The sequence below is a fragment of the Apium graveolens genome, chromosome 2, assembly GCF_009905375.1.
Source record: "Apium graveolens cultivar Ventura chromosome 2, ASM990537v1, whole genome shotgun sequence".
Taxonomy (NCBI): Eukaryota; Viridiplantae; Streptophyta; class Magnoliopsida; order Apiales; family Apiaceae; genus Apium; species Apium graveolens.
Window position 1 is genome coordinate 7,203,987 of NC_133648.1, and position 17,760 is coordinate 7,221,746.

The 17,760-nt window shown below is 36.4% G+C and overlaps 3 protein-coding genes across 3 annotated transcripts; all 3 read left to right on the forward strand.

The window, feature by feature from the left end:
* The first annotated feature begins 252 nt into the window (after positions 1 to 252).
* On the forward strand, positions 253 to 2,239 carry LOC141705795 (uncharacterized). Its single transcript, XM_074508685.1, has 3 exons — positions 253 to 899; positions 1,023 to 1,149; positions 1,766 to 2,239. Exons 1-3 carry the CDS (start codon positions 325 to 327, stop codon positions 2,201 to 2,203), a joined length of 1,140 nt encoding a protein of 379 aa, XP_074364786.1. The 5' UTR covers positions 253 to 324; the 3' UTR covers positions 2,204 to 2,239.
* A 7,044-nt stretch (positions 2,240 to 9,283) lies between these two features.
* On the forward strand, positions 9,284 to 10,092 carry LOC141685007 (uncharacterized). Its single transcript, XM_074490135.1, has 2 exons — positions 9,284 to 9,511; positions 9,559 to 10,092. The coding sequence occupies exons 1-2, from the start codon at positions 9,284 to 9,286 to the stop codon at positions 10,090 to 10,092; spliced, it is 762 nt and encodes a 253-aa protein (XP_074346236.1).
* Positions 10,093 to 10,146: 54 nt separating this feature from the next.
* LOC141685013 (uncharacterized) lies at positions 10,147 to 14,780 on the forward strand. The gene is made up of 3 exons (XM_074490141.1): positions 10,147 to 10,454; positions 10,637 to 11,670; positions 14,272 to 14,780. The coding sequence occupies exons 1-3, from the start codon at positions 10,147 to 10,149 to the stop codon at positions 14,778 to 14,780; spliced, it is 1,851 nt and encodes a 616-aa protein (XP_074346242.1).
* The last annotated feature ends 2,980 nt before the right edge of the window (positions 14,781 to 17,760 follow it).

Sequence of the window (17,760 nt, forward strand, 5' to 3'; positions counted from 1 at the left end):
CACCTAAGCCGTCATATAACACGTCATGCAACACAAAAACTACTAATAACAACCTAAGTATTCCATATGTCAAGCTGATGTTTGATTTCGGTAAGACAACTAAGATTTCTCTCACTTCTCAACTCTAATTCTCCTTCGATGGATTAGACTTCATACCGACGGTCACGATCATTCTAACCAGATACACTATAATTTGTAACTCACTATAAATATATGTATGATCCACCAGTCTGTTCAATTCAGGAAAACATAGCCATATAACTATCACTCCCTTTTCTCATTATTTTCACTACTCGCACATCCCATTGCTTCTACCCAGAAAAAATGGTGCTTCAGTCAAAATTTTTAAGTCAGAATTTTGTTTCTAAATCAAAACCCTTTATGTATGGAAAGAATCCGGTGAATCCTCATCAAAATAATATTTTCTCAAATCAACAAGTTACTTATAACTCATCTCAAAAGAATCCTATGAATATAAACTTTACAAACTTTGCTCATCAAGCATTTACTAGTGGAAGATCATCTTTAAACCCGTATATTCAGGATTTTTATTCGAATCCAAATCTACTTGCTTCATCAATTTCTGCACCAGGTGTCAATCATGCTGATTACTCAAAAAATAACGGATTAGCAGTTACTTCATCATCAAATGATGTTAGTTTGTATAAGCAGTATCCTGGTTTTATTCATCCGAACACATCACAACAACTCATGCCTCCAATGCATGTCCAAACTCGTGCAATTAATCCTCATGTCAACATCCAAGAATTTGGTTCATCGGATTTAGCGAATTCATGCATGAATGTAGATAAGATAGTGGGTGATGGAAGGGCCAAGAGAAATAATGAGAGAAAATATAAGAATGGCATTAAAGGGCATTGGATCCAGGAAGAAGACAGGTAAATCTGATTTTAATTACTAATAAATTTTACGATTATTGTGTAAGTAAAGATTTGATGAAATTAATTTGTAATTAATGCGAAAAATCTTTTGCAATAAATACTATTTGAATTTTTTTACAGAATGCTGTTGAATTTAGTGCACAAGTACGGAAATAAGAAGTGGAGTTACATTGCTAGGATGATGCCCGGGAGGCTTGGGAAGCAGTTAAGGGAACGATACAATAATCATCTTAAGCCTGGACTCAAGGTTTTATTTTTCTTCACCAATTATTGTTAAACTATTCTCTCTTAATATAATACTAAGAAATATTTGTATACCCAAAATAAATAAGATATTTTTTGATAGAAAATTTTAGAAAGTACATAACTTGAGAATTATAATAAAGTCTTTGAAGTATTTACAAACATCACCAATCTGTACTTTAGATTCTCATTCCATGAGGTCATTATTAACTCAGCACACATGGTTGCACTTTACATTTTGACAATACAATTTGTAAATTAATCATGACACATATGCATGTCATCTGAATATTAGATTTTATTGCTTTAAATATAACAAGTTGCCATTTAAAGATGAAACATGTCAGTTATATTTTTATTTATCTATATTGTATCTATAGGAGATTTCATTACCTTTTGTATTTAATTTTCTTATATTTTTTAATATTTAACTGATTGTTTATTCAGTTTCTAGGATTTTTTATGATGTATCACCTTTTTGAATATCTCTTTTATTGTGATGATATAAAAGTCTTGCATTATGATGTTTTTGTTTAACACTCTACACCACGAATCATGTAACATTTTATTAATTAATTTCTTATGAAAGTAAATTACATATTTTTAAATTTATATTACAGAAAGGGGCTTGGACTGAGGAGGAGGATATGCAGCTGATCCGGGCCCATGAAAAGATGGGCAACAAGTGGGTTGAAATTTCAAAGCTGCTCCCGGGGCGTAGCGAGACCGATATCAAGAATCGATGGAACGCCACCAAGCGGAAGTGCATCAATGCTATACAGAAAAGTAAAAACATACCGAAGCCCAGTTCCCTGTTTGAGAACTATATGAAGACTATGTTTAACAATGTGTGCCAAAGCAAGAGCCCGACTTCAGCCGAGTCAAATGTAATAGTTGGGTTTTCCTCTGGAGGTAGCATCAGTAAGCAAGTTGGGACTGCTGAATCAGTTAGTGTGGAAGATTATGGCGTATCTGATTTTGAGGTAAATGTTTTAGCTAATAACAGTGGATCATTGTTTGAGTCCATGAGTTATCTGGATATGCTTCTTCAGAAGTAGGGACCTTGGCTCATAATTTTTATTATTGGACTTGATAGGGGAATACACATGGTTTCTATTTCTATTTTATATTTGGAATAAACATGGTTTTTATTTGTAAACACAATGGTATCTTTTCTGTGTAAAGCACATATTGCTTTAAAAGGTGAAAAGGTGTCATTCTTATAATTTTGTGACTAATAATTTATAAGAAAAATAAAGTTTGATTTATATTTCTTTCCTTAATTTCATAGTAATTTTTTTCGTATTCATACTATTTTTGATGAAATTTGAACAAGACAGAGTGGTGTCATGCTTATATTTGAAAAACCTGTGGGAATAGATAAACTGTTACAGACTAAGAACTATGCGGGGAATTTTTTTATTCTTGATGTCAAAGATTATGTTATCAAATATAAATACGACCTCATTGTAACCTTCTTATTTTAGTTACTTTTATCGTGAAGATACAAAGCAAGTAAAAAGCTATTTTTTAGCAACTATATATACTTGGGCTGAGATTTTTTCAACCGAACATATATCATATACTTCATCTTTCAAATTTATATTAAAAATATTGTATAACTAAGTATAATAAAAAATGAATTATTTTGCTATGCATTGAATAATATAAGAGAGCTTTTGAAAACTTGCATTTCATTTCAAATGAGGGATTTCAAATGACAAGATTTGAGTTGTCATTTGAAATTCTCATATTTATACTAATATTTGAATGTCCTGGATTTCAAATGAAATTCAAATCCAAATTACCAAACAACTTATTTGATCAAATCCAGAATTTTAAATGAAATCCAGTTTCCTAAACGGGCCATAAAACAATTTTTAGCTCAATATAAGAAATGTTAAGTACCAAAAATATTAGAGTGATATTTCCAAGGTAAATTTGTAAATAAATGTGGTCTCATAATAACCATAAGTACTTTTTATATTCAATTAAATAAAATTAAAATTAATATTTATACAAACTACAATCTTATTCTACAAAATTTGATGGGTAAAGATTGAGATTTTGTGTACTATAAATCACATGTTTTAAAGGGAAATAGTTATAAGACTAATAAAATAGATTTGAAAATATCATTAATCACATGTTAAATTCCTCCTTATCAAAATTCGATTTTTGCCTCACAATACGTGAATATTTTTTTTAAAATATATACGTATATTAGTTTATTTCATTTATTTTTTGATATCATCATTACCATATTGAAGTTAAGAAATGTAAACAATATTAATGAACACTTCTCAAATTTATTAAATGTTCATAAAACTTGTATATAAATAAAATATAAATTAATAATTACAAAATTAAAAAATTAGATGCAAACTATTTTACTTCCTAAATATAAACATTGAGTAAACAATTAAAACTTTGTTTTGTTATTGCAAGTAAATTTACAATGAAAACCACTTTAACACAACGAAATGGGTAGGTAACCGATATACCATTTAGGACAACTATTTGCCTTATTTACAGCTCATAAGCATGGAGTACATATGTGTGTGCATTCCAAAGGGTTCATGCCCCCATAAATGATAAAATAACCCGGATAGTAAATCTTACATGTGTATTGTGCCAGTAGCTCACATAGTTTTTTTTTAAAAATTTAACATACTTGCAATAATCAAATCGAGTCTAAAATTAAAGCTTCCAAGATAAAAATCAAGAGCAACATTAACCCATCCCTTAACATCTGACGTATAATGTGTTGCTCTATCTAACAAATGAATGACACCATTCACAGACTTCTTAACAAATTCAACTTGCGCCTGATTAAAGTGCTTGAAATAATCAATAAATTCTCTAATGATAGTATGAAAAAATACATGCCTTGACAAATTGCATAGAGTATGTGTAATATTCCGTAATTTTTAAAATTAGATTAATAATTGAATAATCGAATAAAAGGATTAAAATTAGATAAGGACTAGGATTTAAAATAGAATTAGATTTATGGGCCTAAATTTGGATCATATTCTAATATGGATAACTTGTAGGTTAAGATATAGGGTTTTGTATCGTTATAAATACTTCTTATTCGTCTTCCTTTTTTTTATTCATAAAATTCGTTGGGCTCTTCTCTGCAAAAATCAGCAGTCTTATAAAATTCGTAGAAAATTTATCGTAAGTCAGAATTTGTTGATTCTAAATTTTTCGGAAAGCTCTTTTCGTTATCTAGAACTTTCGTGTTTTTCAAGAAAGCGTCGTTTAGAGGGTTCAAAAGAGAAATAACAGATTTGATCAGAATTTGAATCATGGAGAAGATCGAGATTTTAGATGTTTCATTTTTGATGGGTTGCTAAGGATTGATTTTGTGTTCTAATGTGAATTTTATGTTTGCATGATTGAGGCAAGTAAATTTTCATTGCTCTGATTACTTATTTGCTTATATCTGTAAGTAACTACTCGTTGCTCTGTATTACTTATGTGTTTAGGTGTTGTAAGTGACTATCTGTTGCTTCGTATTATTCTGTGGTGTTTGTTTGATTAGATATTCTGAATATATTGTAACTGTTGCCCCGTATTTATTGTTGTTAGTCCCTAACAATGCAACAAGAATTACAGAAGGGGGGTTGAATGGAATTCTTGAACCTTTTTCACAAATTATAAAATGTTCTATCTTAATAATAAATAAGTGTTTGATTTGCAAAGTGCGGAATAAGAAGTTAGTAAAATCAAAACACAAGTAATTAAAAACTCAAGTCTTTAAAAACTTTCTGGTGGATTTGAATGTATCCACCAGAGATATATATTATATCAAGAGAACTTTGTGTAGCAAGATTAGCTCACAGCTGCTTACAAATATGAACAACTAAGTTTACATAAGAATGCTAAGGATGCAGCTTACAATTGTTTCTCTGAGGTAATGTTCTTGCTTAGTATCCTCCTATTTGCTACTTCTTGGTTTATATATCACCAAGATTATAAAGTAATAAGACAAGATAATAAAACAAAACCTATCAAGTCTAATACTATGCTGATTCATTACTCTGTTCCAGCATCTTTGAATATCTTCATAATAGCATGGAAATGACAATGTTTCTTTGTTCTCTAAAACCCAGTTGAATAGGCTTCCACATTCTTTTTGCATACACTCGACGCATGTGACTGTGTTGTCACTGTCAACAGATATTTGAATTGATTATCCGTTGGGTACATGATCATCCGTCGGGTTGCCTTATTGATCATCCGTCGAGTGGCATTGTTGTTTATCCGTCGGGTAGCTATCTGGCACTTGACTTTATTTCATTTATGCAGAATTACAAGACATCATCTATGTAAAATTAATCAACCTATTCTGCATATCTAATTAAAGTCAACATGACTTGAGTGCTACTACAGAATCTAAACAAGATGTATGCAGAAATGTGCTACAGACTCATTATTACACAAGCTACTCACTCGATGGATAATTAATCATCATCCATCGTGACTATATTGAGTCATCCGTCGGGACTATATTCCTTATCCGTCGAGTGCTACATTTTTCACTAAGTAAAATCTACTAAGGTATTTTGGTTAATGAAATCATCAAGTTCACAACATATCCACAAAAATCTCCCCCAATTTATGTCTACTGGAATTGTAGCCATAAATTAAGAGAAACTTGATGATAACAAAACACCCTAAAAAATACAACTTAAAAAGTAAGTAGATAAAACTGTAAAGTGCTTCAAATAACAAAATGCACAAAGATTAGCTCACAGTCATTTTTAAGATGCTCCTCTAGCCTGAGCAGATTAATCTAATTCCTTGAAGGTCTAGATCTCTTTCCAAGCTTTCTATTGTTTTCCTCTATCTGATTTTGGAGCTGTCTGTGGAATTCCAGTTCATCTGATTCTGAGAGATTTAGTTTTTTCTTGCATTTCCAAAAGAGTCTCATTGCTAGAGATGCTCAATTGGTCTTCTAATATGAAAAATCTTCTAACTCCTTTGTCATCCATGAACTCCATCAGGCAGTAGGGCCTTAGATGCATTCTACTCCCTGTGTAAGGAATGGTTAGAGTCTTTGGGAGTGCATCTTTAGCTCTAATACTCCTCAGTTCTTCAATCTTCTTTAAAACAAGTCTTCTTGCAGTTACATTGAAACCAAAGTTCTTCTTAAATGATGAATAAACCTTTATCAACATAGATTGGCTTTCTTGAAGGATCCTGTGAAGTGGTCATTGAATCTCATTTCCTCCCTTGTACTTGAAAATTAACCTTTCAGGTAGATTCCTATAGGCATCAATCCCTCTAACTTCTTCCAGTTCATCTAGATAGAGGTTTAGATTAGAGAATTCCTTGATGTCACATAAGTACATGTAATCTCCCTTGTTGACTTCGGATTGAGTTTTGGTTAGAGATTTGGATTTGAGAGGTGACAACTTCACTTTCTTGACTGCTCTTGACTTTGTTCTCTTTGGCTTGTTAAGGATTGGCAAATTGAAGTCAAGAATTGGTACCCAGTCTATTGGTTCATCCTTAGACACAATAGGTTCACCATGAATGTTCCTGCAAGGATCCACCACCTTAATGTCTTAAAATACCACTGAGGGTTTTGATGCTTGAGTTGTAGTTGGAGTGGATTCCTTGGGAAACTGATCCTCCAATTCCTTACCAACAAAGTTCAATTTTCTTTTGGTTCTTTTGGCCAATTCCCTGTATCTGTGAGATTTCTTCTGTTGTGCTTCAACTTGCTTCTTTGGATCTTGAGATTCAGTGATTTCAGATGGTTGAGCATGAATTTGTTGTGTTGGTTTCACAGCTTGTAGCTTGGCCAAGATAGCAGCTTGCTCTTTCTTTTGTTTGGCCTTTTTAGCAATTAGAGCAGCTTGCTTCTTTTCTTGCTTCAATCTTGCCTTTTCTTCTCTCTTTGCTTCAGCAAATTGAGGATGTTCAGCCACCACACAAATTTCTTTACCATTCTTGAAAACTTTAGCAATTCTCCTTTTCAAAGCTGAATAAGTTGGATCCTTGTAGAAGGCAATGGATCTTGATAACAGTTTCTTCTCATCAGGATTTGACGTCTCATACACTGTATCCAAAAGGTTCTTTGGTGATGATTTTGGATAGTTCACCCTTGGCTTCAAAAGTACTTCAGCCTTTGGAGATTTGATGCAGCATGGTTATCCTCTTTCCAGATAGTTCATGCTCATTTCATTCACAGAGATTTGCCTGACTTGAGAGTGATGAATGGCTGACTTTTCTGGCTTCTTTGCTAGCACAAACTTCTTTTGAATATCCTCATCAATTTTCTCCCAGTTGATTGGATTCAACTGCTCCTTTTCAGCTGCTCTTATATTGGCTGCTACTTTATTTATCAGATCAATGCTGTCCTTAGCTGATGGCTTTGAGATAGTAATTATAGGCACAATTACTTTGTTAACTTGAATGTTGAGAACTTTTTGCTCCCCCTCACTCCTAGAACTCTCTATCTCCCCCTTTTTGTTATCATCAAGCTGAGTAGAGGAGGAGGTTTGTGCAACCACTAGTTTCTGAAGCAAGTCTGTTTATTGAGCTTGGTGTAGATGAATTGCTGTAAGAGATGCTTCCATTGCTGTCATTCTTGTATCCAAGGCATCTATCTTTGTGGCAAGATCAGAATTTTTCCTGAGCTGTCCCTTAATGTCAAGCATTGTAGCTTCTGGAAGTTTAGAGTCCATCTTGTCAGAAATGGCCTTTTTCATCACATCAATATCGCCTTTGATAGTGTTGACATCTCGAGCATATTGAAAACCTTGTATTTTTTATAGTTGCAGAGAAGCAAGATGTGCTTGAAGGAGCTTTTTGGTGTTGGCATTTGTGGTGATTTGAAGAGCAGAATTTGTCTGATTTATGAGTTGAATCAGGGTTGTCTTGAAGTAGTGTTCATCACAGTGCTTTGAAAATACCCAAGATGGCATGCCTGATCTTGAACTAGAACCTACTTCTCCCCCTATGTCCAATGGCTCTTCTTCACTATCTCCACCTTCACCTCCAAAGAATTCTTCTGAACCACCAGTCTCATAATCAACATCACCAGCTGTAGAGGGTAAAGCTGTGATGGCATCCTTAGCTCTTAGCATTGACTGTGTGGTGTGCACCAAGTTGAGCATCCTTTCTGTATTGTCATTGCCCTGTTCAGCTAGAAGTTGATATGCTGGAACATGGTGACTAAATGTCTCAGCATCAAAGGAGGTATAATCTATAATAGTTTGAGGTTGCTGAGATAGTTCCTCCCTGTCTGCATCCTGGACATTCATTAACTCACTTGCAATGACATCCACCCTTATATCTCCTGTGCCTGCATTTCTCTCATTATCTCTCTTTTGTTGCATCAAGGTCTCACCTTGGATCCCCACCCTCATACCCTCACCTTCACCATCTAAGGTGGTACTCCTCACACTCTCTTTTGCCAATCCTGAAGAACTGGATTGCATATTTTCACTCTTGTCCTCTCCTTTTTCCTGGGAGCAACCCAGACTCTCACTCATAACACTCTCTTCCCTCAATCCTAGGAGTGATTGTACTACCACTAAGTCTTCTGCACTTGAGATAATTGATGAAATTTGACGTTGTGCAGAGACACTCGACAGATAAGGGATATCCGTCGGGTTAGCAGTTTGACTATCCGACGGATAACTGCTGTTAAGCTTATCCATCGGGATACAATCACTACTCGACGGATAAACAATATTTATCGAGAGAGTAGGAATAAATGAGTTTGGAGTGGAAACTATTATGGACTCTGTGCAGATTGATGAGAATTTTGGCACAGATGTATCAACAGTTCCTGAAAGAATTGGCAAGTGAGCCAACAAATCATCCAAAAGATGATGCTCACTTGCACTAGATTTTGGCTTCCCCAACAGAGTTAAAGAAGGGGAATCAGAAATTGATGTGTTGATCATATCCACATCCAGAGAGTTTGTGGGAGAATTTGGTGTTTGAGGTGCTTCTATAACTAAAGACAGTTTTTTCCTCTCTGTCTATATGACAGTTTTTTCCTCTCTATCTATATGACAGTTTTCTCTCTTGTGTTCTAGCTATTAATCATAATCAAATTAAACATAAATATTTTGATTTTCTGTGTTATCATTATTTATCGAAAGGGAAGCATGTCACGCCCTGAAGCATCGTTGGAAGAAATGTATGCAAAACTTGTAATTGAGGATGAGGAGGATGATGAAATAGTGGTGGCAAGTAATGAGATTGTTGAACAGAAGCCAACGTATATGTTGGTCGGAAGGTTTTTGACGGAGAAAAACATAAATTTTCAAGCTATGCAAAACTTGATGGCGTCATTGTGGAGACCGAGAGAAGGTATGGAATTTTATGATATGGGGGTATGAAATATTCATTCATATTCTTTCATAAGTTGGATATGCAAAAGGTTCTGGAAGGAGGTCCTTGGTCTTTTGAACAATCGATGCTCGTGTTACCAGAAGTACCAAATGGGGAAGATCTAAGTATGTTTCAGTTACGGGATATGGAAATGTGGATACAAATACATGATATGCCTAGGGGATTTATTTATGAGAATATTTTGAAGAATATAGGAGCATCATTGGGGAAGTATGTCAAATCAGAGCGAGGAACGTTTGACGGGGGGTGGAGACCGTATATAAGGATTCGGGTAGTACTAAATACTGAAAAGCCATTAAAACGGAGGATGAAGATAAAGCGAGAAGGAAATAACTGGAGCTGGATAAATTTTAAGTATGAGAAAATGGGTACATTTTATTTTGTTTGTGGCATTATCGGGCATTCTGAAAGGGATTGTGCCATTATTTATGCGAACCATGATAAACAGATTGACAAAGCATATGGCACATGGTTACGTGCACAGTCTAAAGGTGCGAAACCAAATGCTGGATCAAGATGGATTCGAAATGCAGGCAGGGGAGAGGGTGTATGGGGTAACTAGAAACAGCAAGGTGCAGATTCAAACAGTCATGGTGGATAGGGAGATGCGAGATTCATGGAAATTGATGGGAAAATCAGCGAGATTGGTGGGGAGGTTGATATACTAATCAAATCATGTGAATTAAGGATAAAACAAACACGAGATAAATGTGGTTTAAATGATAAGCAAATAATAGTGGAGGAGATGGATGGAGATAAGGATTCTGATAACGAGAATGTAGTAATTGAGTCAAAACGAAAGCGGGTTGACAAGGAAGTAGTTGGAGAGAATAACAGACTGAATATTGTGCAGTTAAATGAGAAACAACAGCAAGATGGGCCAAAAACTTGTTACTGGCGGGTCCTGGGGTCCAGGCCCGCCAAGTATTATGAGTCTCCTAGCTTGGAACTGTCGTGGGCTGGCCAACCCACGAACATTTAGACTTTTGTTGGACTTTAACCAACAGTATAGGCCGAGTCTCATTTTCCTTAGTGAGACATTGGCGAAAACAAATAAGGTAGAAAAAGTCAGAAAAAATTAGGTTTTACAGGGGTTTTTGCTATAGATGTTCAAGGTCATGGGGGGGGGGAATTGCCTTGTTGTGGAGAAACGAAGGCGCGGTGCAGATTCTGAATAGTTGTAAGAATTTTATAGATTTTGAAGCAAGTAATGAGCAAGCTGGGCGATGGAGGTATACTGGATATTATGGTTTTCCGGAGAGAGCCGGGCGTATTGAGTCGTGGTATATGCTTCGTGAATTTTCTGTGGTTTTAGATATGCCGTGGTGCATAATAGGTGATTTTAATGACATCATTTCTATGGAGGAGAAACAAGGGGGAAGTACTCGACCTAGGAGCTTAATGGCAGGTTTTTTTGAGGCAATAATGGATTGTGGTTTACATGACTTGGGCTTTTGGGGTGATTTGTTCATATGGGAGAGATCGAGAGGACAACAAACATGGGTTCAGGAGCGGTTGGATAGAGGAATGGCAATGAGTAGTTGGATTGAAATATTTCCATTAGTAGAGGTTAAAGTCCTAGAGGTGACAACATCGGATCATCTGCCTTTGTTGCTACAACTGCATAGGAAAGTTTATGTGCAACGAGGAAGAAGGTTTAAGTTTGAAAATATGTGGTTGGAAGAAAGAGAATGTAGAAGTATAGTGCAGACATGCTGGAGCGAGGAAGGTACAAGAGATTTGATGGAGAAGATATCGAGATGTTGTATGAGATTGGAAGAATGTGGTGGGGGGTTAATTCATGAAATAAAAATACAAATGGGGATTTATGGAAAAGAGATGCAGAGATACCGTTCGAGGACAGATACAAGTGGTATTCAGAAATATAATAATGCTCATTGGCAATACATGAAGCTGCTAGAAAAACAGGAGATCTTTGGGAGACAAAGAGAAAAGCAATTTTGGCTTCGAGATGGTGAGAAAAATACTCGGTTCTATCATAAATTTGCCTCTACAAGGAAGGAACATAATAAAATTAAAAAATTAAAGAATAAGGATGGGGAATGGAAAGAAACATATGGTGAAATTCAGGGGATAATTACAGATTACTTCTCTCATATGTTTACAAGTACGAGCACAGGTGCAGTTTTATAGATTACTTCCCTCTGTTCTGCTTCCCCCTTCTTCTTCCTTCCTATTTTTATTTGTTTACGTTCTTTCTTCCCCGGTTTGCCCGTTCTCCGGCGATTCTGCCGCCGCCGTGGTAATTTTTCGGCCCCCATTTTTCTTTTCGATTGCTGGCTTGAGTGGTTCCATTTTTGCTTCTGTTAATATGTATATATACATACATATTCACATATATATATATATATTTGATGTGTGTGTGATTATTATGTGTGTGTATACTGTGCTTGCGTGTGTGTGTTCTTGGGAGTGTGTGTGTTGCACGCATGCCGCGCGCGTGTGTGCGAGTGTCTGATGTTGTTTGGCTGTCTCTGTTGTTCGAATTGCAGCATATTGGGGCTTGTTTAATTTGGAATGTTGGTATTATGCAGGAATTAATTGAGTAAAATTAGTGATATTAAATACTTCGTGCGGGAATTATTATTAATTTAATCGGTAGAATTTATGTTGGAGACCCGGAATTAATCGGGTACCCGTAAATTTTACCGCCGTCGGCGATGAGCCTCGGCGAGCCGACAGTGGACGGTGATGACGATGTTCTGAGTCCTAAATTTTATAAATAAAATGATTTGTATAAAATGTTTTTGAAAATAAATGGTATATTGGAGTTGTACGTAAATAATTACGAGATTGTGAGTTGATGTGGTATTAAAACTTATGGATTGATGTGATTGTTGACGTCGAGTTGTTCGACGGGTAGGCCGATAAGTAGAGGAGGTGCTGCCCGAATTTTTGGAAATTAAATTCAAAAATTCGGGACATACCCTATAATTATCGGAACATCGAGCAAGTATAAATAAGGATATACATATATCTTGTGCGAAACTTGATTGTACAATGTGATGGAATATTTTGCCAAATCGATAACCCTGATTTCGTAAAATTACGAGTATACGTATTTTCTGGAAACGAACACTGAACTGATTTTCGAGATTGTGAACCCTAATTGTTGCGTGTGTTATTGTAATATACATAATTACGAGTCGGGTTTGAATATCGTTGGGTAGAATTGGTATTGAGGATATGTCTATAGTATCTAGTCGAAGGACTCAAGAGTTGATATCGAACTAAGGATAACCTAGTGATCAGTTGACAAGCGTAGTAAGATTCCAAGCGAAGAACCTGAACGTTGAATTCTGATTCAGGATAGTCTGATAGTAAGGCGATAAGGCCGAGTGTCCAAGTTAGTCCAAGGTCGATCAAAAATAGTGGTAAAGCTCTGCAAGGCAAGTACCCCTGACCATTCTTTTATGGTTCATTATATATGAATGAAATGTTGTTTTATTTTTGAACAGGAACAGAAACGTTTTAAGTTACGTATCCCCTGTGTTTGAAAATGTTGTTAAATATGTGTTTTTGGGGAAAAGTAACTTCTGAAAATACCTATCTCTAAAGTGTGATTAAAAATGGAAAAGGGGTTGTGAATAGTGTGTTGTGACAGAATTGATTTTAACAAGAGATAGGTAAAAGTGATTTTAAAACTGGATAAAACGAATCAGATATTGGATAACGTTGCGTAAATGGCTAATTCGGTTACGTGTATTACATAATCGATTAGTCCAGCATAGATAATCAGAGACCTAGCTAGTCTCTGTGGATCCGATAATTTTGTGTGAAAGCCCGATCAGCTTTACTAGACATTTTGTGTGATAGTCCGGCCAACTATCCTAGATAATTTGTGTGGAGGCCTGATCAGCCATCCCTAGATAACATCCAATATATATCTGATTGTGATTTAGTGGTTCCTGTAACGGAACAGATGATTTTGTGGTTCCAGTAATGGAACAAGTGATTTTGAGGTTCCCGGAGAGGAACAAGTTTTTATAGATCCTGTGATGGGACAAGTTTTTTGGTTCCCGTAATGGAACAAATGGTTTTGGGTCCCCGTAGCGGGACAAATGGTTTTATGGTTCCTGTAATGGAACAGAAGGTTTGAAAATGAAAATAACATTCTAAAATTGAACTCTGGTATTTATGCACAGCACACGACTGTTAATTTTTGTTTTACAGAGCATGCTAGTTTGATATCCAGTTTATACCCGCTTTACATGTTTCTGGCAATTTATGAATTGTGTTCATATAACTGCTTTACTTCAAACTGTTTTACTTGTTATTCATATAGTGGTGCTGCTGAGCAAGCAATTGCTCACCCTTACAGAATATCTTATATGTATTGCAAATGCCTAGGAGATTCTTGCGCGGTAGTCAGGGCAGAGTTCCAGCTCCTTTTATGTCAGGCTCCTCTGAGGTAGTTATGTTCAGACCAGATGAGGTATGTTGAGTTGCTGCATTAAATTAATGGTCAGGATTGTGTAAGGTAATTTGGGTTGTATTAGTTGAGTAACCTAAGTCATACTTAAACCTGGAAAAGTTCTTGGTAAAGGGGTTGTAGATATATATTATTAATGAGTTGGACTGAATTATGATTATTAGTATTGTTGTTGGTGACGTCAACTCCTGACCCCGGGGTTGAGGCCGTCACATAAGGTATTGGCGAACAGGTTAAAACCAATGTTGGATACACTTATATCTGTTAATCAAAGTACGTTTATTGCAGGCCGTTTGCTCACTGATAATGCTTTGATAGCATACGAGATTAATCACTATATTCAGAGAAAAACGCAAGGAAAAATTGGAGTAGTTGGGTTGAAGGTGGATATTTCTAAGGCATATGATCGTTTGGAATGGTCGTTCCTTGAGTTGATGATGAGGAGATTTAAGTTTCCTGATGTATGGGTAGAACGGGTGATGCAATATATAAAAATAGTAACTTATAGTTTTTTACGAAATGGTGAAATTTTTGGAGAAGTGATATCACAGCGAGGAATACGACAAGGAGATCCAATCTCTCTGTATTTGTATATTCTTTGCGCAGAAGGATTGAGTGCTATGATTCGAGAGTATGAGAAATGTGGTTTACTACATGGATGTAAAATTGCAAGGAATGCGCCATCTATATCTCACCTACTTTTCGCAGATGACTGTTATTTCTTTTTGAGAGCAACAAAAATAGAAGCACAAACGTTAAAAAGCATGTTGCAAAGATACGAGGCATGGTTAGGGTAGGTTATAAGCTATGAAAAATCTGAGGTGGTATTCAGTCCTAACACCCTGGAAGAGAACTGTCGGGAAGTGTGTGAAAGTTTATCAGTAAAGCAAGTCCAAAAACCTGAGAAATATCTTGGTATGCCTATGTGTGTAGGCAAAAAAAATGGAGGTATTTGGTTTTCTTTCGGTCCGAGTGCAACAACGATTGGAGGGTTGGTATAATAAGGAGTTGTCGAAACACGGGAAGGTAACCTTACTGAGTTAAGCAGCGCAAACCATACCCAGTTTCTGGATGAGTTTGTTTTAAATTCCAGTCACTATATGTGAGGAGATTCAAAGAAAAATGAATGCATTCCTATGGGGTAGTGAGGGGAATAGTAAGGGAGTGAAGTGGATGTCATGGCGTAGAGTGTGTAAACCAAAAAGTTATGGAGGATTAGGGCTTAGGGAGTTAAGGGATTTTAACCTATCTATGTTGGCTAAGCAGGGCTGGCGGCTCCTTACAGAGTCTAATTCCTTAGTTTCTGCAGTCATGAAGGCATAATATTATCCTAACTCGAGCTTCTTAGATGTGACGATAGGATCGAATCCAAGTTTTACTTGGAGAAGTATTTTGACAGCTATTGATGTGGTTAAGGCAGGGGCTCGTAGACGAATTGGAAATGGAAGAGATACAGCTATTTGGGATATTCCATGGTTACCAGATGTTAGTGACGGTTATGTGAAGACACCAATGCCTGAGCAACTACATCATGGCACGGTTCATGATTTAATGCAGGAAGACATTTGCAGGTAGGATTTTGATATAATCCAGGATGTGCTTCAAACTCGTGATGTAGATTTGATTAAACAAATCCCATTACCACTAGAAGAAGTAACAGATTCGTGGTTTTGGATATTGGATGAGAAAGGGGATTATACGGTCAAAAGTGGATATAGATGGCTATAAGGGGAACTGGATATGGTGGACAAAGGGTTTTGGATCAAGTTATGGTCGTTGAAACTACCAGGTAAAGTAACGAATTTTCTGTGGAGGGTTTGCACGTCATGTTTACCTACAGCTAGTGCATTAGTTTTGAAACATGTTGATATAAATGTGTTATGTCCCTGGTGTCATTCTGTGAGTGAAACAGACACGCATGTTTTGTTTGAATGTGGTTTTGCAAAAATAGTATGGAGTTTGACAGGGATGTTTTCTAGTGTGCAATATTTGGTAAATAATTCAGCTGGTATGTTGATCAGACATATGTTTGAAAACTGCTCAAGGGAACAATGTGTGCAGTTGGGAATGGTCTGTTGGAGTCTGTGGAATAGACGAAATAAGTGGGTTTGGGAAAAGATTAACGGGTATGCTTTTGGGGTTAAGGCAGCGGCTAGTAACTTATTGCGAGACTGGAGAGAAGCTCAGATAACGGTGATAAAGGACCAAAAAGTTGCTGGGGCAAGACAGTGGGAGAGACCGGATGCAGGGTGGATAAAAGTAAATGTGGACGCAGCGATTTTCCAGGACAATAGTATAGGATGTGGAGAAGTTATAAGAGACCATCAGGGTGTGTTTCTGGCAGCAAGATGTAAGAAAGTAGATCGAGTCTGGAGACCGAGGGAAGCGGAAGCAATTTCTCTAAAAGAAGCTTTGTCATGGATCGTAGAATTGCAATATAAGGAATGCATCTTTGAAACGGATTCGAGAACACCGGTACAGGCTTTTAATAAGGATCCAGAAGAATCATTTTCTGGAACCATAATGGGTGATTGTACTCATTTGTTAAAGCACATTAATTCAGTGCTAATCCAGTTTGCTTTTCGATCAACGAATAGAGTGGCACATACCCTAGCTAAAGCCGCTTATTCTATGTCAGATAATGAAGAGTGGTTTGTCACTCCTCCTAGTTTTATTTCTCATGTACTAGAACTTGACGTTATCGGTTGAATGCAAGTATGAATTATCCAAAAAAAACTAAAGATTTTGGCTGTGACTCCACATTTATGGGAGCCACATCAAACTGACTTTGAAAAGGTGCAGTGACTGTGTCTTTAGCACCAGTTTGCACAGTGTGTGAACCCTGTGCATGCCCAATGGTTTTTGGTTTGTTCTTTCTAGTATAGGTTTGGGGTGAGCTTGTGTCCCTTACCCTTTTGGCCTGTGCTCTTGGATGAGAGCTTTATTCAATGGTCACATCCTTTTGGGAGGATGTAACTAGCAATGAGCTTATTTCCTTATTAAGCACTACAGTGTGGCTAGGCTGGGAAACACTCATCTCTCCAACCTTATCCTTAGGGTTTCTTTTATGTTCACCTTTATCCCTCACCTACCTTACCCACCTTCACACTCCCCTATTTAGATTTGGTGGATTTTGCAACTGGCATCTTTTGAGAGATGCCAGAGGGGGCTTTCTTTGACTTGGATTTAGAAATTTTGGACTTGGTAGCTTGGGTAGGCAACTGTTGGGTCATTGACACAGTTGCCATAGCTACACTAGAATGCAAAGAAATTTGTGAGGTTGGAAGAGTAGAGACAGATGAAATTACCTTACTTACCTGAGGTGCTTCAATTATAGGGAAATAGAAGAGTGGCACCTCTTTGTGATGGTTTGCCCTGTTCAAATCTGCAATAATTCTTCTCTCTTGAACCCAACAATCTAATTTGTTGGTTGGGTTCTCAAGCACAATATCCTCAGAGAGGTGGTTAGCAATCATCATTAAAAATCTAGCATAATAAACATTTTACCCCTTTTATTTAACTCCCCTAACTTAAACCCCAACTCAAACAAAACAAGATCACTAAAGTTAAAGAACTTATCAGTAACTAGCATGTAAAGCATGTTAAGCATAGAGATATTGACGGAATCAAAATTACTAATTTTACCAGAGAATACCTTAGTAACTACATCACATAGATAACTCCATTCCTTTCTAAGACCCAACCTCCTAATTTCACTTACCTTAGAAGTAGAGAGTGCATAGCCCATGGAGTTAAGCATATTAACAATGTCAGTGT

Coding starts and splice junctions, on each gene's coding strand:
- LOC141705795 (XM_074508685.1), top strand. CDS start 325: ATGGTGCTTCAGTCAAAATTTTTAAGTCAGAATTTTGTTTCTAAATCA. Junction 900..1,022: donor TGGATCCAGGAAGAAGACAG/GTAAATCTGATT, acceptor ATTTTTTTACAG/AATGCTGTTGAATTTAGTGC. Junction 1,150..1,765: donor ATCTTAAGCCTGGACTCAAG/GTTTTATTTTTC, acceptor TTTATATTACAG/AAAGGGGCTTGGACTGAGGA.
- LOC141685007 (XM_074490135.1), top strand. CDS start 9,284: ATGTCACGCCCTGAAGCATCGTTGGAAGAAATGTATGCAAAACTTGTA. Junction 9,512..9,558: donor TGGAATTTTATGATATGGGG/GTATGAAATATT, acceptor GATATGCAAAAG/GTTCTGGAAGGAGGTCCTTG.
- LOC141685013 (XM_074490141.1), top strand. CDS start 10,147: ATGGAAATTGATGGGAAAATCAGCGAGATTGGTGGGGAGGTTGATATA. Junction 10,455..10,636: donor CTGGGGTCCAGGCCCGCCAA/GTATTATGAGTC, acceptor TTTTTGCTATAG/ATGTTCAAGGTCATGGGGGG. Junction 11,671..14,271: donor GTTTACAAGTACGAGCACAG/GTGCAGTTTTAT, acceptor CGTTTATTGCAG/GCCGTTTGCTCACTGATAAT.